At 56.8% G+C, this 26,832-nt stretch overlaps 1 protein-coding gene across 1 annotated transcript in view; it reads right to left on the bottom strand.

The window, feature by feature from the left end:
• PRKX (protein kinase cAMP-dependent X-linked catalytic subunit) overlaps positions 1-26,832 on the bottom strand; it is a 59,443-nt gene that overhangs the window by 14,973 nt on the left and 17,638 nt on the right. Inside the window, exons 2-4 of the mRNA XM_079123238.1 lie at positions 22,907-23,075; positions 10,254-10,517; positions 1,256-1,375 (exon numbers count right to left, since the gene is read on the bottom strand). Of these exons, the coding sequence (XP_078979364.1) occupies positions 1,256-1,375; positions 10,254-10,517; positions 22,907-23,075 (553 nt within the window). The remainder of the gene's footprint in view (positions 1-1,255; positions 1,376-10,253; positions 10,518-22,906; positions 23,076-26,832) is intronic.

Here is a 26,832-nt window from a genome sequence, read left to right as displayed (position 1 = left end):
CAGGCCTCGCCTCCGAGAGGGACGAAGGCCTCTCTTGCTACCTCTGTTCCCAACTGAAAGGGAAGATTCCAGGTAGAAACCGCTGCTCCTGGTCCCCCAGGGACTCAGAGATGCACACAGGCTGAAGCTTGGGCCCCAACTGGGGATCAGCCCAGAGGATACACACTCAGCTGGCGCCAGGGACTCCAAGCTCGGGATGTCTGCTTTAGGTTTCTGGCAGGGACAGCTCGGGCATCCGCCAGATTCCAACACGGTATCCGGGCAAGACTTGGCCAAGGATCCACCCTCCTGCTATCTGACAAGGGGGAGAAGGGAGACCTCCCCTCACTTCACAGGATACCCAGAGTGGGAAACCCGAGGCAGCCTCTGCTGGCCGCTGTTTCGCTGGGTGCTGTGCTGCATTTGATCGGCCTGGCTTTGTGCACGCTGCCCTATTCCGCATGCAAATTCCAGAGCGGGCTGTGCCAAAGAGCAAAGTGGGATTCAAGGAAGCAGAGGCATTTCAGAACATCTCCGCAGGTGTGCCTGTCTCTTTCTGGTCCGGGCACGCCTGCCAATCATCATCACAGGTGTGCATCTCTCTCTCTGATCAGCGCAAGCCTGTCAGTCATCATCGCAGGTCAGGTGTGCATCTCTCTCTCTCTCTGGCCCAGGTACGCCTGTCAATCATCATCACAGGTGTGCAGCTCTCTCTCTCTCTGGTCCAGACACGCCTGTCAATCATCATCACAGGTGTGCAGCTCTCTCTCTCTCTGGCCCAGGCACGCCTGTCAATCATCATCACAGGTGTGCATCTCTCTCTCTCTGGCCCAGGCACGCCTGTCAATCATAGTCGCAGGTGTGCATCTCTCTCTCTCTCTGGCCCAGGCACGCCTGTCAATCATCATCGCAGGTGTGCATCTCTCTCTCCAGGCACACCTGTCAATCATCATCGCAGGTGTGCATCTCTCTCTCCAGGCACACCTGTCAATCATCATCGCAGGTGTGCATCTCTCTCTCCAGGCACACCTGTCAATCATCATCGCAGGTGTACATCTCTCTCTCTCTAGGCACACCTGTCAATCATCATCGCAGGTGTGCATCTCGCTCTCCAGGCAGGCCTGTCTATCACCACTGCATCCGGGCAGCGTGAGACTCGTGTGCAGCCACAGGACGCGTATTAGAGAGTTTCGGGGTCACAGGAGCCGAGTGAAGCAGCGGACCAGCGTGGGCGCTGGCCTGTGAGCCGCATGCTCTGTGAGGAAGCTCCACTTACCCCGCCAGCATTTCGAAGATGAGGACGCCAAGCGCCCACCAGTCCACGGCCCGCCCGTGGCCCTTGCTCTGGATGACTTCGGGGGCGAGGTACTCGGGGGTTCCACAGAGGGTCCACGTCCTGTGTGGGCGACAGAGAGGAGCCGGGCAGGTCAGCCGCTGCATTTGCACCGTGCATCAACATGACCCCCACCCCGCACGTCCTGTGTCTGCGCAGACCGAGAAACACGAAAACCGGAAATGCGCCAAAGCCACCGCGTATTAAGACTTTCACTTGTTACCAGCCGCTGCGGAGGCTGAGGCGGGAGGATCGCACGTTGAAGGCCAGCCTCAGCAGTTTAGAGAAGCCCTAAGCAACTGGGGGAGAAACTGTCTCAAAGTAAATTTTAAAAATTAAAAAAAGGGGGTTGGGGAGGCTGGGGATGTGGCTCAGTGGTTAAGACCCTCAGGATTCCAAAAAGAAAAGAAAAAAATTGGCTTCTAGTGCCACCCAGTGGTCAACTGGCGGAAAGACGGAATTTTATTTTGCAGAACCATATAACACGTTCAGGTCCTAGAAACTAGAGGACATCAGAAAAATGAGATGGCCCTCCCTTTATGGTTGAGTGATGAAAATGGGTCAATGCCTCCTGCCGTCAGGAGCAACCCCTTAGAACAGATAGAGACAAACCCAAGGACTGCCGCACAGAAATTCTAGGCGTTTCGGGAGATGGAAACGCTCACTCCCCCGATTAATAAAAAAGAAAGGATTTCAGCAGTGAAGGATCAAGCAGCGCGTGGCCCCGGGAAGGCAGGTCCCTGCGGCTGGTGTGCTAGGTGACTTTTTTTTCTTCTGGTTGCCCCGCACGGTCCGATCCATGCCCTGCTGGCGTGGAGGCTGATAAAGACACAGACCCGGCCCCCGCAGCCAGATCCACGGGTGGGCTTCACAAGAACGTGGCCTCTGCTGTGCCAAAGGTTGGTACGGTTTCCGCTGACCTCTCTGAGTTCGGTGGTCCAGGGCAAACTCAAGACCCCTATATCTCCGCAGCAAGGGTTCAGCTGGAAATCTACAGACGAGTAGCCAAGGGCGTCTCTAGCCAGGTGGGCCAGGTGGCGCCCCCAGGAGCTGGGGAGGCTGAGGCAGGAGAACGGGCAAGTCGGAGGCCGGCCTCAGCAACTTCGTGAGATCCTAGGGAACTGAGCAAGACCCTGTCCCAACATAAAAAATAAAAAGGGTTGGGGATGTGGCTCAGTGGCTGGGCACCTCGTGTTCAATCCCCAGTACCAACAAAAAAAAAAAAAAAAGAAAGAAAGAAAAGAAAATTAATTTTATGTTGAATAAATTCTTTTTTTTCTTTTCGGTCCATTTTGGAGAAGGACCCCAGGCCTCATAGACACTAAGCAAGTGCCCTACCACTGAGCGAAACCCCCAGCCTCTTATGTTATAGGATTTCTCTCCCTAAATATTTTCTCAGTGCAATGTCCCCAATATCCTGCGTATCAAGATACATGGATGTGTGTGCTTTTTCGTCAAGTGTAATTTGATAGGATGTTCTTGTAATTTTTTTTTCTTGGTACTGGGGATGGAACCCACGGAGCAGCACCCCCGACCTTTTTATGTTTTACTGAGGGACAGGGTCTTGCTGAGTGCCTGAGGCTGGCCTCCAACTTGCCATCCTCCTGCCTCAGCCTCCCGAGTCCCTGGGATCTCCACCGGGCACCTGCCCTTACCACTCTTTTTTTCCGGGTCTTCTGCACCAAATCCCTGGACCCCTGACCCAGGCAGCCTCCTCCCTCGGCTCCACAGCAGACTGACCACTGTCCCCATGACCGGTTCTGCCCAAGGTGCCCAGGGATCACCTGACTGTGGCTCAGAGGCCTTGTAAGCGGAGATCCGTCGGCGACATCGACGCGCCTGGGACTCCGGAGGCCGGCGGGAGGTGGGTTCGCTTATTCTCCCACCGACGACGGTGGCGAGGGACCCGCTGTGTCCACTGTCCTTAGACCCCGACTGCCCGGAGCAGCCAGGGTGGCCTGGGGTCCTGGGCACCGCTGGCTCCTCTGCACCGCGCACACTCGCTGGGACTCCCGACCCGGCCTCCTCCGCACCCCTCGGGACACTCGCTCATCCCGCAGGACGACCCGCTTCCGGACCCGGGCGGAGGGATCTCCGTCCCCGCGGCCCTTGCAGGACACTGACAGGACCAGGCGGCCCCAGGCACCCGGTGGCCTCGGGGCGGGAGTCCCGCTCACCGGCTGAGGCCAGCCTGGCTCTTTCCCGAGGCCGGGACCAAAGGCTCGGCGGCGCCCAGCGCCCCACAGACGCGCCCTGACACGCGGGATCCCGGCAGCCCATGACTGCTGTCCCCGGGGTCCCGGGTCCCTGCGGGTCTCTGTTTGCTCACCAGCTATTTGGGGACAAGGAAAGGGGACACCGGCTATGGGAAGCGTCCCGGGCAGCCAAGGGAGGGACAGCCACTGGGCTGCGGGATGCACAGAGACCTTGGTCGCCGGCTGGAGAGGATGTGGGGGACAGGAGCACCCGGAGACCCTGGCAGGAGGCGGGGCTGTAAGTCAGTCCAGTCACTATGGAGACCAGGGCACAGACTCCTCCACGGAACCACCACAGAACCACCGTGCGGCCTGGCTGGACAACACCTCTGTCGGCCCCGAGTTAAAGCCACCTTCCCACGGTGACCCACGCACACCCAGGTCGACAGCAGCACCGTTCACCAGAGCCAGCCAGGCGTCCGCCGGTGCACAAAGAGATCCAGAAAATGTGGGGCACGTACAGAATGGAGTATTACTCAGCCGTGAAGAAGAACGGAATGTGAGCATTGGCAGGAAAAGCGAGGGAATTGAGACCCTGAGGTTAAGTGGAATAAAGCCAAACTCAGAAGGTCAAGGGTTGGAGGTCTTCTCCCATATGTGGAAGCTGAGGAGGAAAGTGGAAAAGAAAGTGAGGGTGGACCTCCTGAATTTAGAAGGGAGATCAGTAGAACAGAAGAAAGGGACCCTGGGGGTGGGACAAGGGCAAGGAAAGGAGAAATACTGGACAAAGAAATGGACCACATATATCTTGTGTGCACGCACAAATTCGTAACGAAGCCCACCATTATGTAAAACTATACCACACCCGTAAAAAATGAGATGATAAAGAAAATATCCTAAGCCCTTATCCTTGCGAGTGGGACCTCAGAGAGAAACAGGTTCCTTTTCATGACTGAATACTATTCCACTGCATACACATTCATCCTGGCTGAACCAGGTCACAGAGCAGACAGGCCTAGTTGAGAGGTCAGAAAATTCATCTGCAAAGGACCAGATCTTCAGTAGCTCATGATGGGCTCAGCCTAAGAAGCCAGGCAGGTTTGTCATCCTGGTGGTTCAGGAGGCTGAGGCAGGAGGATGGCGAGTTGGAGGCCAGTCTCAGCAACTCAGTGAGGCCCTAAGCAACTCGGCAAGAATCTGTTTCAACATAAAAAATAAAAAGGGCTCAATGGTTAAGTGCCCGTGGGTTCAAACCCCAGTGCCAAAAAGTTAATTAGATAGATTGATAGACAGATAGATAACTATTGGATGGATGGATGATAGACAGAGACTCTGTCCTGCAGGTTTTCTCTGCACTGTAGCATCTGGGGCTGGGGTTCTCTGCTGGGCTGTGCTGTGCACTGCAGGCTGTGGAGCAGCGTCTCTGGGCTGCACACACCAGGTGCCAGGAGCAGCCCCACCCAGGGTGTGAGAGCCTCCTAGACAGACAGAAGTGGTAGATGACAGATAGATAGATAGATAGATAGATAGACAGATAGATAGATAGATAGATAGATAGATAGATGATAGACAGATGATAGATGTTTGATAGATGGATTGGACTGGCTCAGTGGCAAAGCAGCTCTGGGTTCAAAACCCAACATCAAACAAAATAAAATATGAAAATGGTGATAATACAACCTTCACTTTTAAATGCAAAATTAAAAACGCAGCCATCTTAGGAAATGAGCTCCAGTGGCTATAAGGGATTGGCCGGGTGGTCCCAGGATCCATCACGCTTATTAAAAAGGGAACGCAGGGGCCACTGGCTTTGGGGTTCCTCCGAATCAGACTCCCACGGGAAATGAGTCTTGAAACCCTCCGGGTGCATGTGTAGCTCGGGGACGGAGCCGGCCAAGCCTCCAAGGAGCGACCTGCGTTGGAATTCATTGAAAAGCGGTGGGTCCGCCCCATACCACCGGCCGCCGGGAGGGGGCAGCAGGGATCCTACCCAGTAAGGCGGGGGGACACGTGACCTCTTCCTTATTCTCTGCAAAACTGGCTTCATAGTGTCAATCAACGTAATTTAAAATGCAATTGAGAAACCAATGCTCGGGACAGACACTGGAAAACTTTTTAAAGTATTTGACAGCAGCTTCGGCCAAGTATGAATCTGCTCTCTCAAACGTAAATTGCAGAAAAATTTTTTTTTTTTTTTTTTTTTTTTTTTTTTTTTTTTTTTGGTACCAGGGACCCCTGGGCCACCTCCCCAGCCCTATTTTTTATTTATTTAGAGACAGGGTCTCACTGAGCTGCTTAGCACCTCACTGTGGCTGAGGCTGGCCTCCAACTTGCTATCCTCCTGCTTTGGCCTCCCCAGCCGCTGGGATGAAGGGTCTGAGTCCCTGCACGCAGCTACGAAGATTTTTGACACTCAAAGTCACCCTAGGGAACTGTTCTGGATGCTAAATCAAGATCATGGAGCTCTGATGGCACATTAGCAGCCTCGTCTGAACACGCCGGAAGCGTTCGATAGGCTTCGGACGCCAGAACGAGGCGGTGAAGATTCTCGCAGCGAATCTGCACTTTTATGTGGATTCTGTGCTGAACTGGCAATGCTGGCTACCGGCCCTAAACGGAGCCTATTTCTAAAATTCCCTGTGTTTGTTCGCTTTGCTGGTCAGCACGTGATCCCTAGCGGACTTAGCATGCGACTTTTGCACGTATCTGTCATAAGCTGGAGGTAAACAGAAATTTTAGGGACCCCCCCCCCCCACAAAGTTCTGAACAAGGTTCACCTGAAACAAAACATCCAACCCTCCTTTGAAATGGCCTTTAAATAACTTTATAATTGCCTATTATTAGCAGCTGGGAGGTCAATAAAGAAATAATGTGGCTTTTATGTAGAGAGGACTCTGTGTCGCTTACCAACAAATAAATATGAATAGATTTGGAAAATAAATCAGGAAATAAATAAAATTTTTCTTTCTTTCTGTCTTGTAGATCTAATTTTGCCAATCCAGTGGTGAGGAAGAGGGAAGAGTTTGTGTTTTATTGGGAAAGAGAAGGAAGAGGAGGAGGAGAAGAGGTCTCATTAAGTTGCTGAGGCTGGCCTCCAACTTGGGATTCCTCCTACCTTAGCCTCCCAAGCCACTGGGATTACTGGACTGCACCACAGTGACCAGCTAAAATCATTCTTAGTAAGAACTCTCTGGTGCTCAGAATGTTAAATTAAAAATAGAACTACTGCAAAACCCACGGATCCCTCTTCTGGGTATATATATAACCACAGGAAATCAGCCCTTCAAAGAGGGATCTGAGTTCTGTGTTCACTGTGTTCCCAAGAGGCCAGACCTGGGCACGAAGTGTCCAGGCATATCTTTGGATCACTGGATAAAGAAATCGTGGGTCAGGCATGGTGGTGCACACCTGTAATCCCAGTGACTCAGGAGGCTGATTCAGGAGGATTCCAAGTTGGAGGCCAGCCTCAGTAACTTAGCAAGACCCTGTCTCAAACTGGTGCTTAAATATAGGGCTGAGGCTGCAGCTCAGTGGTGGAGCAGCCCTGGATTCAATACCCAGTACCATAAAAGGAAGGAAGGACGGAAGAAAAGACAATGATATGTATACAAAATGGAATACTATTCAGCCTTTAAAAAGGGGGAAATCCTGCTGTCATGATTTGGTAAGTGTGCCCCAGAGGCCCGACGTGGTGCAGGTGGGGTCCCCAAGCCCAGGGTGGTACTGGGAGATGGTGGGACCTTTAGGGGTGGAGCCCAGTAGGAGGAAGGTAGGTCAACGGTGAGGTGTCCTCCAAGGGACCCTGGTTCTTTGCTCTCATTTTGCTTCCAGGTCACCATGAGCTGAGCAGCCTCCCTCTGTCACCTGCATCCTCCATGTTGCTCCTTCTCACCAGAGGCCTCCAGGGAGGAGGCCCAGCAAACATGGGTGGAAGCCTCTAAGCCACTAGACAGCACCAACCTTTCGTCTCTTAGAGCTGATTTTCTCAGGCTCACCATAGAAGCACCTGAAAGGTCCCTGCACACCTACCGCGTGCAACCAGCAACCTGCACGAACCCGGGGTCTTGCTCACGTGTGGCATCTGCTGAAACAACTCCACACGCGGAGACAGCGCCCAGGCTGGCAGCTCCGGGGGGACGGGAAGGAGAAGGCTGCGGTCCAGACCAGGCCGCAGCCAGGAAGCCTCGACATCAGAGGCGCTAGGCGCGAGCGCAGGGAACGGAGGCTCGGAGGCCGTTCTGCACGGTCGCTGCGAGGCGGCCACGTGAGATGACCGCCTGGCACCGGGGGACCGCGGTGGCCTCTGCAGTCGCCCTTGGGCCACGACGCAGTGACCCTTCAGCACATGCGATTCCAGCAGCCACGGTGGAGCTGCAGCTCAGGTGGAGCCCAGCTCGGGAGGCCCTGCAGAGGCCCATGGAAAGGGGAGTCTGCTGGGGACTGCAGGGGAGGGGATGCTGCGCCCGGCGGTGGGGACCCGGGGGACGTGGCTGGGAGGCAAGCTTCGTCCAGAGACTCAGGCGGAGCCCCCCACGCCCCCTCCGGGCACCCAGAGCGCGCTCATGGAGGACCGCGCTGTGCTGCGCAGACCCCGGCTCGCTGGGCGGCCTCTGCGCTCTGCATGCGCCCCCTGCAGCTGTGACTGGCTCTCTCTGCAGCTGGCGCACTGCGGCACGTTACGTGCTGCCAGAGGCTGGCGCGTCACACTGAGGAAGTCAACGCGCGTGCGCTGACATGGGGTGTGCACATGCGCGCCTGTGCACCATGTGCACCTGTGTACGTGTATCAGCAGGACACGCCTGCGTGTGTATGCACATGGCTGACATAAGTGCGCATGACTGTGTGTGTGCTTAATATGACATGCATGTGTGCATGTGCACGGCCGTGTGTATAATATGTGCAAGTGACTGATGTGTGTGTGTATGATTAATGTGACATGTGTGGATGTATGCGTGCACTTCTGGATATAACATTCACATATATGCATAGATACACAGAGATATGTATGAGTATATGTGTGTGTTAATGCAACAGGATGCAGTCATGTGCACGTGTGTATGTGCATTTGTGTATGGATACTTTATATATATGTGTATGTAATATATACATATGTGTGTGGTACACATATATATATAAATACATGTGTGTGTGTGTGTATATATATATATATATATATATATATATGTTTTCCAGATAGTGATTCTGCTGGAGAACACTAATATTATATGTACCATAATATGTAATACGTAATAGAAATATAGTATATATTTATATATCACAGATATTGTACACAAAATATGACTATATATTTATATCTTTATAACTTTATCTATTTATAACTTTATATATTTATATATGAAATAGCTTGTATTATATAATATAAACATAATCAATATATTGATGTAAAAGTAACATATCAATGTAATGATGCATTATATGTACCTATAATTTACATGAGTAGATAGTAATATATTTTATGCATGTGTATACATTAATGATACTACATGTATACATGCATATGTGTGTATTAACAATATATTGTATATGTATGTATATGTGTATGTGCATATGTATGTACATACACATATATATACACAGAGAGAATACTCTGGGTTTTCCAGACAGGTCAAGAAGTCGACTCGTTTTGCTTCTCTGGAGAATACTAATATTGTATATATCATATAATATTACTATTATCTTGTATATTATATCATATATTCTCTGGTGAATACCGACATTATATATCATAGTAAAATACACAATGGAAAATGTGGAATATTTATATATGTAACAAATATTGAACACTATACATAATTTTGTGTTTATAACACACGGTGGCATTGAAGTGTGAATGTGCACTTGATGTATTTGTGTCATCGACCCTGACGTGCTAACAGCACACGTGTGTGCGCCGTCCGCAGGTGCGTACCTGCTAGCGCACGACACGCGCGTGTGTGCGCACGCACAGAGACGGCTCCACACGTGTCCGTCAGGGTTTTCCGGACAGGCCAGGCCTCTCCTGCGGGCGCCGCTTCTCTGGTGCGCGCTCACGTCTCCCGCGACGTCGTGCGTAGCAGGAGACACAGGAGACGAGGAATCCAAGGCAGCGCGCTGTAACACCGTGCGCAATCCGCACCGCCACCGCATCAGGCTGAGCTGCCAGCATCCGAGCCGTGGAAACCACGGAGACCCGGTAAGTGCAACAGACCCAGACGCGGGGACGGCCCATGCACTCTGGGCGCGGCAGCTTTGGAACGGGCTCTGCACGGCGATCCCGGCGGTGCCACATGCCCAGCGCGCCTTACCTCTCTGAGGGTCCCGGCTCAGCCCAGCAGGGCCATGCAGCGGCCGCTTCCAGGTGGACATAATGAGTGTGAGTTGCTCAGTCTCCCGGGCCCCGGGCCCCAGGAACAAGCGCGCACTGCACCACACCCCGCACTGCCACTGGACCACGTCCTTCCCATGAGACAGTGGGCGCTGTGGAAGCTCCTCCGCGCTTTCCCTCCACCTCGATGCCCCGCCTGGCCAATCTAAGAGGCGCGCGGTCTCTCCAATCTAACAGGCGATTGGCCCCTCCAATCTCCAGGCGCACGGCCCCTCCCATCCCCAGGCGCACGGCCCCTCCAATCTCCAGGCGCACGGCCCCTCCCATCCCCAGGCGCACGGCCTGGCCAATCTAACAGGTACACGGCCCCTCCAACCTCCAGGCGCACGCAGTGCCTCCCCGCACCCAGGATTCCTCTTACCTGTCCACCAGCTTCTTGGCGAACCCGAAATCCGTGAGCTTGATGTGGCCGTCCCGATCCAAGAGAATGTTCTCGGGCTTCAGGTCCCTGTACACGATCTCCTTGGAGTGCAGGTACTCGATGGCACAGACGATCTCCGTGGCGTAGAAGAGCCCGGAGGTGGCGGTGAAGCGGCCGCGGTTGCGCAGGTAGCTGAAGAGCTCGCCGCCCGGCACGTACTCCATCAGCATGTAGAGGAAACGATCGTCGTGGCAGGTCCAGAACCTGCGGAGAGCCACACAAAAGCTCGGTGAACCGGAGGCTGCCGCGCAGGTGCGGACAGTGAGGCCCGCAGGGAGACCGAGACGTGCACCCCTCGGCTGTTGTTCCAGCTGGATGCTCAGGGCCTCGCTTTATGGCTGAGGCTAGCTTTGAACTCGTGATCCTCCTGCCTCAGCCTCCGGAGCGCCTGGGATGACAGGCGTGCGCCACCACTCCCTGCGGGGGATGTCAAGATCCAGGAGCTCACAGAGGCTAAAATGGCCCGGCCACAGATGTGAGGACGGAGTAGGACCCGGGAAGATGCTCAGGGAGCAGACATGGATGTAGGCAGGGGCCGCGCACATGGGTTAACACGCGCGGGTAGAAGCTCAGGGTGCGTGTGGACAGATCGCTTCCACAGGCCCCACACATGCAGACAGATGCTCTGTGTGCCTTTAACTAGGACATATTAACGGCGATGTCACCGTATAAATAAATGCAAGTGGGAAGATGCGGCCAAGACAGATTCATGGGCTGCGCAAGGATACATAATAAGATACAGGTGGCGCACGAGGCTCCGGAGGCTGAGGCAGGAGGATGGCGAGTTCAAAGCCAGCCTCAGCCAAAGCAAGGCCCTGAGCAACTCAGTGAGACCTGGTCTCTAAATAAAATACAGAAGTGGGCTGGGGAGGGGGTTCAGGGGTCAAATGCCCCTCAGTTGCATCCCCAGTATCTTCTTAGCATGAGCCAGGCCCTGGGTTCGATCTTCAGCACCAAACAAAAGAAAGAAAAAGAAAAAAACAAACAAACAAACGGGCACAGAGTGAGGAGATGGTTCCGGACAGACGCTGAGATCTCCCTGCACGCGGATGTCGAGATGTGCATACAGCGGACGTGCACGTGAGCACGGATGCAGATCTGGAGACACCTACGTGATCTATTTAAAGCACCTGCACAGGATCTGTGGATGGACACACGGACATCTGGACGAGGTGCGTCCCCCAAGGCTCGGGAACTGGATGGGGGGGGGGGCACTGGCTAGGGAGGGGTCCATGGATTCTCCGTGGGACCCGACCCGCTTCCCAGAGCCATCTGTTTTAAAAGTCCAAGCCGGGCTGCTGAAGTTCTGAGGGTTCCTGGGTTGCCAGGAGATCCTCCACCTCCCACAAACCCTCCCCAGGAGCCACCTGCCCTGCTCTGGGGCAGCCCAGGAGCCACCGGAGCTGGCTCTTCCAGTCTCTCAAACTGTGAGTTTCCAAAAAATCTTTTTTATACATACAGTATCAGTCCTCAGGGTCTTTTGTTATAGCAATGAAAAATGGACTAACAGGCCAGAAAGGCGTCAGAACGAGACGGTAAACCCAGTGTTAAGATATTGATATGCACTGGTATTAAGATGGACCTGTTCGCAGCTAAAAGGATATGGCTGCAGAGGGATCATGGCACAGATTAGACAGACGTCGTCGACGTCCCTTGGGTTATAATAACAACAACAACGACAATACTGTGAACCGGGTGTGAGCTGCGGGGTTCTCACGCTTCTTGGGGGGTGGGACACCCGAGGTCGGGGTGTCTGCCGAGGGCCCGTTCCTGACAGACGGCACCTTCTGTCTGTCCCCGCGTGCAGGAGACGGCAACAAGCAACTCTGCTCCTCTCTGGAAGGCTCCTCGGCCATTCCCGGGGCTCCGATCTCACGGACGGTCTGCTTCCCTAAGGTCCCGCCTCTCGATACCCCCAGCTTGAGCGCTGATAAGATTTCACTCTGAATTGTTGGGAAACAGGAACGGGCGGGTCTGGGAGGTGATCAGACGTGCGTCACGTTAAAGACACACGGGTCTCACTGCCTGGCTGGGAACAGAGGCAAAGAGCGTGTTTTGTGAAGAAACCAGGGGATCAGGGGGTGACTTATGTCACTTCCCAGATTCCTCGGCTGCAGCCCTGACCCCAGGACCTTGGGACATGCCTGTGTGTGGAGAGGGGTCTTTACAGAGGTGACTGAGGGGCAGTGAGGTCTCCAGGGTGGCCCTGACCCCAGGACCTTGGGACATGCCCGTGTGCGGAGAGGGGTCTTTACAGAGGTGACTGAGGCGCAGTGAGGTCCCCAGGGTGGCCCTGATCCCAGGACCTTGGGACATGCCTGTGTGTGGAGAGGGGTCTTTACAGAGGTGACTGAGGAGCAGTGAGGTCCCCAGGGTGGCCCTGACCCCAGGACCTTGGGACATGCCTGTGTGTGGAGAGGGGTCTTTACAGAGGTGACTGAGGGGCAGTGAGGTCCCCAGGGTGGCCCTGACCCCAGGACCTTGGGACATGCCTGTGTGTGGAGAGGGGTCTTTACAGAGGTGACTGAGGGGCAGTGAGGTCTCCAGGGTGGCCCTGACCCCACAGGACTGGGGTCCTGGTAGAAGAGGAGGTGAGGGAAAACCTCATGAGGACCCAGGGAGAAGACGGCGTCTGCAAGCCCAGGAGCCAGGCCTGGGGAGGAGCCAGGCCTGCCCACGCCTGGCCCTGGAGCCTCCGGCCTCCAAGACGGGGGAGATAGACCTTTGTTGCTTGAGCCACCAGGTGGCAGAGCTTTGCTGTCAGTCTGAGCAACACACCTACACACACAAACACACACATGCACACTTGCATGCACACCTGATTCAACAGTTGCAGAAAGGTCGTCAAGACGAGGAAATCATAACAAATTGAAAGGCTGCACCCAGGCCAGCTGGGAAAAGGCCTCGCGTGCCGGGGTTACTCGCAGCGACTTGCGGTCTCCTCCCAGGAGAGTCCGGACAAGGTGGCCGCTGCCCGAGGTGCTACCTGCCTCTCCCGAAGGAGGAGGCACACAGGAGGAAAAGCCCCCGGTCCAGGGAGGAGCCTGCTGGGCCCCTTCTACAGTGACCCTCTAGCAGAGCTGAGGACGTAGCAGATTTCTTAGGGCAGGGTAGACGGCAAACAGAGCAGGAATTCACCAGCAGACGTGGGGTGTCCTCAGAACAGGGGGTTCAGGTCGGGAGGGGTCGGGCGAGGCACACCTGGAATCCCAGGCACAGAAGGCGGAGGCAGGGCACGCAAGTCCAAGATCAGCCGGGCAAGCCAGCAGGAGCTGTCTCGAAAATAAAGTGGGGACGGGGGGTCAGTGTGAGCAACTCACTGGGTTTACAGGAGGAGGGGGAGGAGGAGGAGGACGAGGAGCAGGAGGAGGAGGAGGAGGAGGGGGGAGGAGCAGCAGGAGGAGGAGCAGGAGGAAGAAGAAGAGAAGGAGGGGGAGGAGGAGGGGGGAGGAGCAGGAGGAGGAGGGGGAGGAGCAGGAGGAAGAAGAGGAGGAGCAGGAGGAGGAGGAAGAGGAGGAGCAGGAGGAGGAGCAGGAGGAGGAGGAGGAGCAGGAGGAGGAGCAGGAGGAGCAAGAGCAGGAGGAGGAGCAGGAGGAGGAGGAGCAGGAGGAGCAGGAGGAGGAGCAGGAGGAGCAGGAAGAGGAGGAGGAGGAGCAGGAGCATCAGGAGGAGGAGCAGGAGGAGGAGGAGGAGCAGGAGGAGGAGGAGGAGCAGGAGGAGGAGCAGGAGGAGGAGCAGAAGGAGGAGGAGCAGGAGGAGCAGGAGGAGGAGCAGGAGGAGGAGCAGGAGGAGGAGGAGGAGCAGGAGGAGGAGCAGGAGGAGGAGCAGGAGGAGGAGGAGCAGGAGGAGCAGGAAGAGGAGGAGGAGGAGGAGCAGGAGCAGCAGGAGGAGCGGGAGGAGTGGGGGGCCTCGGGTGGGCGGCAGCTGCTCCGGCGGCACCCACAGCCAGCGGTGGTCTGTGGTGGACCCTGGGCTGCATCGTCCAGCTGCCCCTCGTGGGCAGCTCCAGGAGGTCAGCTGGGCCCCCTGTTCCCGTGGGACTCAGGTTGGAGGCTGAGGCACAGCCGGGTGGATGCGCGGCAGGACAGGGAGGGCAAAGGCGGGAAGCACCTGCAGGAATGAGCCCCGCAGACGGAGCCCAGGAGATCCGGGCCACCCCGCAGGTCAAGGCTGGTAGGCCATGGGGTCCCCTGGCCCCAGGTGAAGCCCTGATTCCACGCATGGGCAGAAGAGAAGCCAGGCCAGAAGAGATGGAAGGCTTTGTGTTCAAGGTGGAAAAAAAAATAACTAAATACAGGTGCAAACTCAGGTCCCTGAGTCGGGGGCTTCCCGGAGGCAGCTGCCTGCACGGAGGCGGTCTTCGCCCCTCAGGTGTCAATCAAATCACGCTAGCAACTGCTACACGCCGAGTGGACACGCCCTGGCCACCTGCAGCCGTCACTCCTCAGAACCTTTGCAAAAACGGTTTGCAGGTCACCCGACCCTATGACCCGGGCCCCGGCCTCGCTAGAGAGGAACAAAACCGCAGGGTGTGCGAATTTCCCTCCTTTTCTCCAGATCCGCAAATGCGCAGCACAGCCTGGGCGCCCTTCACCCCAAACTCCGAAACGCTCCGGAATCCGAGAGCTTGGGAGCAGGGACGTGAACCCGCCGGAGGGAGATCGCACTCCACCAACTCGGTTGCCCGCACAAAATGAGTGACGTTATTATATGAAGTCACCTTCGGGCTGCACGGAGAAGGTGGCACCTGGGTGGGACACCATAAAATCTGGGTCTGTGGATCCTCCTCTTCCAGCCCTCTCCCCAAGACAGCTCCCTGTGCACAGGCTAATATTCCAAAACCCCCAACAACGAAAATTTAAAGAATTCCAGTTTCCGAGCCCTATCCTTTTGCACAAGGGGGACGCAAAGTGTAAAACAAAGAAATTTTAAAAATCGAAAAAAAAAAAGGTCGCCCTGAGATCCAGACTTTCCATCTGCACCAGGAAGGCTTCTGGGGTGCAGAGTCTGTAAAGCGCAGGGCGCTGGGGAAGCTAAGCAGCCACGTGTTCAAACCCCGACCTTCCGACCCCGCCCCTCCATTGAGAAAATCTGCAGCCCGCGGTGCAGAGAATGGGGTCTCCGCGCCCCGCAGGGAGCGCAATGGCAGCCGAGGACACGGAAGGATGGAGTCCAGCAGCCCATTCCGTGACCCCCACATCTGCAGGGCTCGGTCCCTCGCAGAGTCCATCAAAGTTCCCGGGCGCAAGAGGGCGGTTTACTGGCTGAGGCTTCCAGGACCCATGGGTCTCGCCAGGGCGCATCCGTCCATCACGCAGGGACTGATGGCCTTCTTCCACCAGCTCCCAGGCAGCTGGCCAGGACCCCAGGAGGGCGGGCCAGCGCCTGGAACGCGTGTCCTCAGAGCAGGTCTGTCCTGGCCCCGGGCTGCGCAGCGCGCACCAGGCCACACCCGGACGTTCCCATGACCCGCTGTGCGGCGAGTCCACAACTCCACCCTCCGAACTGCGCTCCCCTCTCGAGGTTGTCTTGGGCACCCACATGGCGCAGTCAGCGGAACGAGTGGACCATCCCGCCCCGAGAAGCTGCTTCCTGTCCCCAAATGACTCAGAACGTCTGTGTCCAATGAGCTTCACGGATCCGAGGCGCATGACGGATTCCGTGTGTAGACGGGGGTCTCAGCCCCCGATGTCTTATCCCCCGCAGGGAGCGAGTCTAAAACCGCCAAAATCTGCGATCCTGAAACAACTCTGCCCCCCGAGAAGGGCGGTTGGGATGGATCCCAAAGACGAGGATGAAAGAAGTTGGAAAGATGAGGTGCCGATCAGAGAGGCTGTGTTTGCAGCTCTGTGTGTGAGAGAGACCAGCGGATGGGATCTGAAGGTGAAGGCCGACAAAACCTGGGTTTCCTCCCAGAAAGGAGACCTGGACAGACGGCTGCAGGTAGAGGAGCAAAGTCCCGTAGACGCCACGGAAAGGAAAACAGGTGGTCTGGACGAAATCACCTCCCCAAATCCCCTTGGGAAGAGTCCCAGCCCGGCAGAGGGCAGGGCTATGGAGACTGGAGGCCAAAGGCAAAGGAAGGGGAATTCAAAACCGCGGCCAGGTGGGCCCGGGAGGGTCACGGCAGAGGAGGAGGTGGCCCAGGGGAAATCACTTCGCGTCTCTGAAGCCAGGAAAGGCCTGGGAGACGTGGTCCAGCCCTGGGAAGCTGAGTTACAGAGTCCGCCCGGGCAGGGCCGGGAACCCACCGTGGAGGAAGAAGGCAAGACAGGCAGTTGATCCCCAAGACGGGGCCCAGGGAAACTGCCCCCAGGGAGCTCAGACAGGCCCGGGTTCCCAGAGCCAGGCACACAGCACGCGCCCTCGAGCCCAGCGTCCTGCAGACCCCCCTGGGGTCCTCTGTAAGCAGGGCATGCCTGGGGCAGAAGCAAGGGGACCTGACTGCCCACCCAGGGTGACCGGTCTCCTCCCGGAGACGGCCATTAGGGGTCTGCACAAAGTGAAGGTATGTTAGGGTCTGGATGTGAGGCGTCCCCCAGAAGTAAGGCTGCAGGAATGTCCAGAGGTGTAACCTACTAGTGGATTGATCCACTTCAGTGGACTAACTGGGTGGCGGCTGTAGGCAGGTGGCTAGAGGAGCTGGGTCACTGGGCACCTGCCTTTGGGGTTTATGGTTTATATCTGGTCCCTGGTGAGCAGAGCTCTCTCTGCTTCCTGGCGCCACATCCTGAGCTGCTCTCCTCCTCCAGGTCCTTCCGCCATTTTGTTCTGCCTCACCTTGGGCCAGAGCCATGGAGTCGGCCCACCATGGACTGAACCTCTGAAACCTTGAGCCCCAGATAAACTTTTCCTCCTCTAATCTTTCTTGTCAGTCCTTTGGTCACAGTGATGCAAAAACTAACGAAAACAAAGTGAAAACTGCAAGAGGCAAAACTCTGTGCACGGTATACATCAGAAGGTCAAAACCATGTGTGGTGTTTGTGTACAGATTTTTAAGCACAGAGAAAAGCAAAGATCCTTCTGGACTGTCGCATCCATGTCACCTGGTATTTGCAGAGGATGAAGAAAGATAAGTATACACACAAAGTAAAATAAACAGAAAAATACATAAAATGCCCAAATGCCTTCTATACATGGGGGAAATTTTATATCTGCCATTAAAAGCGAACAAATGAATGCTACAACCACGCCCATATTCACGGTAGTATTATTCATGAAAGCCAAGAGGAGAAAGCAACCCTTTTGTAGACAGATGAACAGACAAACACAGGCTGTTGTATCTATACAGTGGAATATTATGCAGCCTTCAAAAGGAAGACAATTGTGAGTCAGGATACAGGATGGGTGAATCCCAAGGACTCAGTGAAATGAGTCACACACGAAAGGGCAAGAACTGCCTGAGTCCACTCATACAGGGTCCGTATAGTTACCAAGCTCAGACACGGAGAGTAGAAGCGAGTGGTTTCAGGGGCTGGCAACAGGGAAATGGAGAGTTATACGAGTTCCAGTTTCACATTTTAAGAAACTCTGGTAGGGATGTCACATAACAATTAGGAACATTCTTAAGTACAATGATTTGAACACTTAAAAAAGATGAGATGGCTGGGTATGGTGGTGCACTCCTGTAATCCCAGCAACTAGGGAGGCTGAGGTAGGAGGATGGCAAGTTGGAGGTCCGCCTCAGCAACTTAGCCAGGTCCTGAGCAACTTAGGGAGACCCTGTCTTTAAATACAAAAAATTAAAAAGGGCTGCAAATGTGGCTTAGTGGTGAAGCACCTCTGGGCTCAATCCCTGGTTAAAAAAGAGGAAAGGTTTCAATGGTACTTTTAATGACAATTAAATGTTTAATTTAAAAAATGTGCACTCTTACTCTACGGCTCTGTGACCAAGCCTTTTTCTGAAGAGCCAGGCAACAGAACGAGTGAACATGAGCGGTTAGCAATGAATGGGAACCGGAGGAAGTTCCTAATCTCACGCAGGGCCCCATAACCGCACCCTGGTAACAGAGTCCTTCATAATCAGTCCTGAAGCCACACCCACCGAGGCCACGTCCCATCATGTCCACGCCCCACCACAACCTTGCCTTAGCCATAACCACGCCCAAGTCCTTCAGTAACCACGCCCCCATGGTAACCGTGCCCCTCTAATAGGCCCTGGTAATCATGTCCCTCATGGCCACACCCCTCCATGACCACGCCCACACCATAGCCACGCCCTGTAGTAACAACGCCCCCGTAATTGTCACTCATGACCATGACTCCCCCCATAACCACGCCCCCACTGTAACCGCATCCCTATAATAGGTCCCTGTAATCCTGTCCCTCATGACCACACCCCTCTGTGACCACGCCCCGACCATAACCACGCCAAGCAGTAACCACGCCCCTAAAATACTCCTCCCCATGACCACCGTTGTAACCACGCCCCTAAATACGAGTCCCGTGACCACGCCTGCAGTCAGCCCCGCCCCACCATAACCACGCCCCTAAAATATGCACCCCTCTTGACCACGCCCCTGCCATGACCGCGCCCACACTGTAACTGCATCCCTATAATAGGCCCCTGTAATCCTGTCCTGACCACACCCCTCCGTGACCACGCCCCCACCATAACCACGCCCACTCAGCCCCGCCCCACCGTTGCCACGCCCCCGTGCCCGCCGGAGCCCAGCCCTCCACCCTCCTGTCTTGAGCTCCCTGCGGGGTATCCTGAGGCTCATCTGTCCGTCTTTTGTTCGCCTGGTGTGCGGCCAAGGCTCCTATTTCAAACTGCTTTTAATTAAAAACCGAATCAGCCTCATTTGTAGGTGGACACCTATCTTCAAAAAGCTGGCCACAGTTTCCGCTGTGGCCCACACAGTGCCAAGCTGGACCCTGGCCATCAAGGGAGGCAAGCGTAAAATCACCCGTGCGATCCGATCTGCTGCAACGCCAGGGCTCCCTGCAACCCGAGGCCAGACTTTCCGTCCTGCCTGCGGGGCCACCGGCCCTGCCCCCAGGGTCTGCGGGTACTGGGGGCTCCCCGGAAGCAAAGGCTCCGTCCACCGCTGCTCCTGGTTCTCTCCCGACAGCACTGCCTTAGGGTCACGCTGGACTCACAGGATCCCAGGCAGGGATCCACTCTCCAACTCAGCCTCTCAGACAGGTGGAGCCCGCAGGGAAGGTCCTGCACGGTCCTCTGTCCCCATGCCCCCATGTGTGCCCCCAACTGAGCATCCTCTGTCCTGCGACCCAGCCTCTCGTCCACCCCGGCCAGAGGCATTTCTCATCCTCTTCCTCGTCCACCAGAAAGCTGTGGTCGCTGCCCACTGCCCGCTAAGCACACCAAGACTCCCCCGTGTCCCAGCCCACTTCTTAATTCCTGTCCCACTTACCACCTGGAATGACCCTCCACCAGGAACCCACGTGGGAAGTACGTCTCCGTTTCTAGGGGAACACACCTGTAAATCCCAGCAGCTCGGGAGGCTAAGGCAGGAGGACAGCAAGCTCAAGGCCAGCCTCAGCAACTTAGCGAGACCCTGTTTGTAAATAAAATATTTTTTCAAAAGGACTGGGGATGTGGCTCGGTGGTTAAGCACTGCTGGGTTCAATCCCTGGTACTGCAAAATTTTAAAAAAAGAAAAAAAAGGCTGGGGACATAGCTCAGTGGGACAGCACCTGCTTGGCATGTGTGAGGCCCTGGGTTCGAAACTCAGCACCACATATAAAAAAATAAAAGAACCACTGACAACTAAAAATATATCATTCTAAATGGGGACAGGGGCTGCTTTTCTTCTGTCCAAACTGTTCTTTGCATGCAATGATCAAAGGGGAAAGGATGCTCCTTCCGGGTTTTGGTTTCTAAAATTCAAATAGGAAGAATTCGAAAAAGTCAGAGCACAGAGCTTGTTTCTTCCTTCACTCTCGGAAAAACCAGAGGGACGGTTTCACTAACGGAGCGTCCAAGGACCCGTGAGGACGCAGACCAGACTCAAGTGCATGTGCATGGACTCGAAAATGAAGTCTGTCCTGGGAGCTGGGGACCCCCGTCCACAGCCCCTAAGACCAGAGGAAGACCTGGAGGCCCGTCAGTCGACACACGAGCTGTCAATCAATGGAGAGCAGAAGACGCATCCTGGGTCCACACAGGCTGGCTTCCAAGCTCCGTAAAGAAAGCAGACTGTGCAGATGACAGGCTTCTGTGGGCTGCATGACTGGCCCCAAAGGCCAGGTGTTCTCAGCCCAGAGACGCTGCTCCACAGCCTGCAGTGCACAGCACCGCCCAGCATAGAGAACCCCAGCCCCAGATGCCACAGTGCAGAGAAAACCTGCAGGACAGAGTCTCTGTCTATCATCTGTCCATCCAGCTGTCATCAGTCTATCATCTGTCTATCTATCATCTATCTATCTATATCTACCTATCTATCTATCTATCATCTACCACTTCTGTCTGTCTAGGTGGCTGTCACAACCTGGGTGGGGCTGCTCCAGGATCCTGGTGTGTGGAGCCCAGAGATGCTGCTCCACAGCCTGCAGTGCACAGCACCGCCATGCACACGGAACATCCAGTCCCAGATGCCACAGTGCAGAGAAAACTTGCAGGACAGAGTCTCTATCATCTGTCCATCCAGCTGTCATCTGTCTGTCTATCTATCTATCTATCATCTACCACTTCTGTCTGTCTAGGTGGCTGTCACAACCTGGGTGGGGCTGCTCCAGGATCCTGGTGTGTGGAGCCCAGAGACGCTGCTCCACAGCCTGCAGTGCACAGCACAGCCTAGCAGAGAACCCCCAGCCCAGAGGCCCACAGGGCAGAGGCTGGGAAGCCCTGTTCTGCATCTAACGCTTCTGCTCACCCACAATATCTATATTCGCACAGAGCAAGAGACTGTGGTCTCTTAACAGTGTCTAGGACAATGTCCCCCAAACCCTGACTTTGTCACCGTCCTGTCGGGCTCCCGCCACGCTGCCTGAGCTGGCTTCGGGAATGGCGTTGTCGTGAGCACACCTAGTCCTCCATGTGGGCTTCACAAATGCCCTGGAGGCCCCAGCAGCCACTGTGCAAATGCTCACCTCTGATGAGGCCAGTGAGGGGCCCCGTCCTCCCAGTGGAGGCTCAGACTCAAATCGGGGTTCAGCCTCCATTCCCACCACCTTCCAAATCGCACACGGTTTTTACAAATGCCAGGAGACCCAGCTCCGCGGACCCTGGGGACAGGGAAAGCGCCTGCCAGGTAAGGCGGGCAGCTCCCGGTCAGGAGAGACCCCGCTCAGCAGCACCCGGCGGACAAGGCTTCTCCCTCCCTTGTGCGACCGAGCCAGCAAAACCACGCGCCTCTCCTGATGGGCAATCCCGTCAGCCACGCCGCTGGCCCGACGTGGCGTGCTCAGCCCTGCGTCCCCTTAGTCACGTCCAGGAGGGTCGAGGATTTCCAACCAGCCCGGGGGCAGGAGATCAGCAAGGAGCAGGCTCATCCGACGTTCCTACTGCCCGGCTGGTGCAGTCCGGCTGGCCCCCCGAGACCAGGTGAGATGCGGATGCCGTGAAACCGGGGAGCACGCAGAAGCAGAATTTAGGCAGAAGACCCAGCCCAGGAGGTGGCTGGACAGAAGAAACCCACCCACTCTGGTCTCCTCCCCACCACTGAGGAAGGAACCAAGGCAACCTCCCTCTGGAGGCCTGCAACCGCTAAGTGGCCGAACCCAGCAAACCTCTTTTCTCTTTAACACACCCAGCCTCCTGTATTTTGCTACAGGAAGAGGAACAGACTGCGTCCATGGCGGAGGGCACCCATCTCCACGGGCACAGCCTGAGAAGAAAGGACAGACTGGGAGACGGGGCGGGAGTCAGGACCCAGACGACCCAGGAGCTTCTTGGGTGGGCGGGAGAGGAGCTCAGTAATATGGCGGACGGAAGACCCGCCAACCGGACGCAAGGCGCCACGGATGGGGAAGGACAGGCCGGCGGGAAATCTGCGTCTTTGGCAAGTGGACGGAAATCGGTCTCAGCCCGTGGCCAAGGTCTGAACGTCCCTGTTGGACCCCGATCCACAACCTGTCAGCACTGGGCCACCCGGGTCGTGAGCGCTGCATTAATGCCTCAGAAATGACTTCCAGGGAGGCCCTGCCCCTTCCACCCTGTTGGGACCCCACCCGGAGGCGCCCGCCATCTTCGAAGCAGAGGGTGAGCCCCCGCCAAGCACCTCGGCGGCTGCCGCCATGATCTTGGACAGCCTGTCCCAGAACTGAGACCGTGTTTGGACACAAGCCAGTCTCCACCACTGTGTCGTGACAACCCACGTGGATTAAGCCAATCAGGGAAGAACGGATCCGCTGGTTCAATGCTGGATCCACTCAATGGGAAGAAGCGTCCTGAAATATCTATCTCAGTGGGAATCTCCAAGCATCCCCCAGCCCATTTTATTTTTTTATTTGGAGACGGAGCCTCGCTAAGTGGCTGAGGCCAGCCTCCCACTTGCCATCCTCCTGTCTCAGCCTCCCGAGCCGCCGGGACGAGAGGCGTGAACTTCCCTGCCCGTTGTGCTCACCCCGTTATTCCTGGGATGAGCTACCCGGGGTGGGTGAGGGGGACGAGAAGGCGGGGAACTCACAGCTTGACGAGGAAGGGGTGGCTGACTTCCATGAGCACGGACTTCTCGTTGTGCACGTGCTGCTCCTGTTTCAGGCGGATGACCTCGGGGATGCTCATGACCTTGAGGGCGAAGAACATCTCGGCAGCCTTCTCCTTCACCAGGTGCACCCGCCCGAAGGTGCCCGTGCCTGCGGAGCAGAACAGCAGAGGGCCATCAAGCCTGGCCGCGGGCTGGACCCGACCGAGGAACCCGCGCCCTGCTGGGGCCTCCACGCCAGACCCGCGGAGGCCGAGAGGCGGACGTGCCTCGGAAGCTGTCCCCTAAACCTCGCAAGCACACAAGGCAGAGGGACAGAGACGGAAGGACTGTCTCCCGGCCGCCGTGCGGCAGAGGACACCCTGGAGGGATCTCGGGCCACACGGGGAACCCAGCGGAGAAGAGCAACAGACCCTTCCTCCACCGGGGCTGAGCCTCCCTGCCCGGCCTCCTGGATCAAGGCACTCACTCGGAACGGGAAAAGCGCTCTCCTCTGAAAATCCGCCCTGGGCTGAAAGTCACTGGATCTTGGAGGGACACTGTCCCCCCTCGGCGGCTGCTGAGTCCCTTCCTCCTGCCTTCCTGTCTCTCTCTGCTCCTCCCCTGTCCCCTTCCAGCCCCGTCGTATCCTCCGTGCCTCCCTGGGTCCCCATCCCAGCCTTCCCACAGACGACCTTCCGCCCGCCAGGTCTCCAACCACAGCCTCCAGGAGAAATGGCTTCCTCTGTCCCAGCCTCAACGGGACGGCCGGGAAGAATCCAGAAAAGGGGGCTGTGTGTTTGGGTGGCGGGCAGCAGCAGAGCCCAGCATGGTCAGACCCTGGTGGTCGGTGCCCGGCTCTGGGGTGAGGACGTGGGAGCCCAGCGGGTGGCGAGGCTGGGCGGTGGGCGGTGGACCGGCTGCTTTGCATTCGTACAAGCAGCTGAGGCCCAGAATCAGCCGTGCCGGGAGAGGCTGTGTCCCGCCAGGTCCTCCAAACTGGTTGTCCGGGCGCCACCAGCCACAGGGGCTCATGCCGACCCCTGTGAGCCCCCCGCTGACCCTGCCCCAGATCATGGCCAGGGGATCCAGCCCCCCGATCCAGCCCGAGTCCTGCTCGTGCTTCCCGGGCAAGGGGCTCTGGAGCCCGCTCTGCACCCGGGAGCAGACGCCTCTCAAGAGGGTGGCGGGCGCCGGGCAGGGAGTCCCAGCAGGGGAAGGGAAAGCAGGGCCCGGCTTCCAGCCGCCCGGCACCGTCCAGCACCCACGCAGGGCTCTGCTCCTGGGCGGAACACAGGGGAAAGGTCCAGCCAGGCAGAGGAACGGTCCCCACGTCACGGGGACCCGCGGAAGGCCAGGGGCCGCCCTGTCTGTACGCATGGGAACCAAGCGGGAACCAGGTGGCCTTCCTTTCAGATGGGGACCCGCGGGGACAACGTCAGAGCGCGCCACGCACAGTAGGACTGGCTGGGCAGCCCTCCCAAGACACCAGGGACGAGGGGCGGCCGGAGCCGAGGCCCCAGCAGGCAGAGTCCGCATGTCGAGCGGTCAGCCAGACCTCTCAGTGGACGGCCTTTGCCAAGCCCCGCGCAGGAAGCAAGATGGCACCCAATACCCCAATAGCGAGGAGCAGATATGACAGATACAGACGGGTGGATGGACCGACGGACAGGTAATTGGTCGACAGGTGGATGACAGAATGGATAAGTATGACAGAGGAACAGGTGAATGACAGACACATGGATGCACAAATAAACGGAAACATAGATGGTAGATAAAAGTGACAGACCGCGAGGACACAGAGAGGAGACAGATAACCAAGCAAAGAAGACTGTCTGGCATCACTCGTCCTGTGCTTCGGGGACACGGGAAGATAAAATAGGGTTAGTTGAACTCAAACTAGTGACAACGAGATGGTCAGTAACCGAAATGGACACGACGCGGCAGGTCGTGCATCCAGTGCGGATACGCTGCAGGAGGACGTTGATTCTAATCCCGGGCAGGATGGGGCTGGACGGGGCAGGATCGAGTACGGAACTGAAAACACGGGAATCGCTTCTTTCCGGAACATTCCGTCTGACGTTTCGACCTCTCAAAGGCCCCGTCTGCTAACACCGCGACACGGCAGCTTGGGTTTCCATAGATAAACTGGGGGGACGAGGGGACACACACGTTCGAGCCATAGCGAGGGGTCACTGTCCGCGGGTTCGGGTGAGAAATCAAGGCACGGGTGAGAACCTTACGGAATCGTCCCCCTGCCGGGTCTGCGAAGCCCGAGAATCCCAGAACGGTCCCCATGCGGTGGCCTCCCAGGAGGACACCTCGGATTTCCCTTTGACTTCCCGTTCCCTTTCCTGGATTCTCCGCGGCCACCAACACAGTCCCCGGGGCCACCCACCCGGAGCCTTTCAGACTGATTCTGTGAAGGTCCATGAAATGGGTCGATCGCTGTGCAAACCGCCGGGCAGCACTGCCCGCAGGGTTCACGGTACTGCGACGCTTGGGACGGGCACTCGGCAAGACGGACGCAGGGAGGAGCCCGGGGGCGACCGCCAGCACGCGGAAGGCGGCACAGCCGCGCGGGGCTGCAGAGGGCAAGCGGGTGGGGCGTGGGTTCATCAGGTGCCGAGCCACTGCAGCAGCCAAGGGGACCGGGCGCCATCCTGGTCCACCCCCTGGGACGGACTCAGGCTGGCCAGAGGGAGAGGCTCCCTGACGCCGCCCTGCAACCCCTCTCCGCCCTGCCTGCCTCGTGGGCGCCGGTGCCCTGGACCACGGAGTCGCCAGCTCTGGGCCACGCCGCCCACGCGCCCTCTCCCGTCCAGGCCCCCAAGCCGCCTGAGCCTCCTCCATCCTCCCCCTACGCTGCCTCCGGGGTCACGGGCCTCCCCAACCACAGCCAAGAGAGTGGACACAGGAGAGGGGACACAGGAGGAGAGGGGACACAGCGGGAGAGTGGACACAGCGGGACAGTGGACACAGAAGGAGACTGGACACAGCGGGAGAGTGGACACAGCGGGAGACGACACAGAAGGAGAGTGGACACAGCGGGAGAGTGGACACAGGAGAGTGGACACAGCGGGAGAGGGGACACAGCGGGAGAGTGGACACAGCGGGAGAGTGGACACAGCGGGAGAGAGGACACAGAAGGAGAGTGGACACAGAAGGAGAGTGGACACAGCGGGAGAGTGGACACAGAAGGAGAGTGGACACAGAAGGAGAGTGGACACAGCGGGAGAGTGGACACAGGAGAGTGGACACAGCGGGAGAGTGGACACAGCAGGAGAGTGGACACAGCGGGAGAGTGGACACAGAAGGAGAGTGGACACAGAAGGAGAGTGGACACAGCGGGAGAGTGGACACAGAAGGAGAGTGGACACAGAAGGAGAGTGGACACAGCGGGAGAGTGGACACAGGAGAGTGGACACAGCGGGAGAGTGGACACAGCAGGAGAGTGGACACAGCGGGAGAGTGGACACAGAAGGAGAGTGGACACAGAAGGAGAGTGGACACAGCGGGAGAGAGGACACAGAAGGAGAGTGGACACAGAAGGAGAGTGGACACAGCGGGAGAGTGGACACAGAAGGAGAGTGGACACAGAAGGAGAGTGGACACAGCGGGAGAGTGGACACAGGAGAGTGGACACAGCGGGAGAGTGGACACAGCAGGAGAGTGGACACAGCGGGAGAGTGGACACAGAAGGAGAGTGGACACAGAAGGAGAGTGGACACAGCGGGAGAGTGGACACAGAAGGAGAGTGGACACAGAAGGAGAGTGGACACAGCGGGAGAGTGGACACAGGAGAGTGGACACAGCGGGAGAGGGGACACAGTGGGAGAGTGGACACAGAGAGAGAGTGGACACAGCGGGAGAGTGGACACAGAGGGAGAGTGGACACAGCGGGAGAGTGGACACAGAGGGAGAGTGGA

Source organism: Sciurus vulgaris (assembly GCF_902686455.1).
Source record: "Sciurus vulgaris genome assembly, chromosome: X".
NCBI lineage: Eukaryota > Metazoa > Chordata > Mammalia > Rodentia > Sciuridae > Sciurus > Sciurus vulgaris.
Note: the sequence above shows the minus strand (reverse complement) of the source record. Positions and strands in the feature narration are given on the sequence as shown.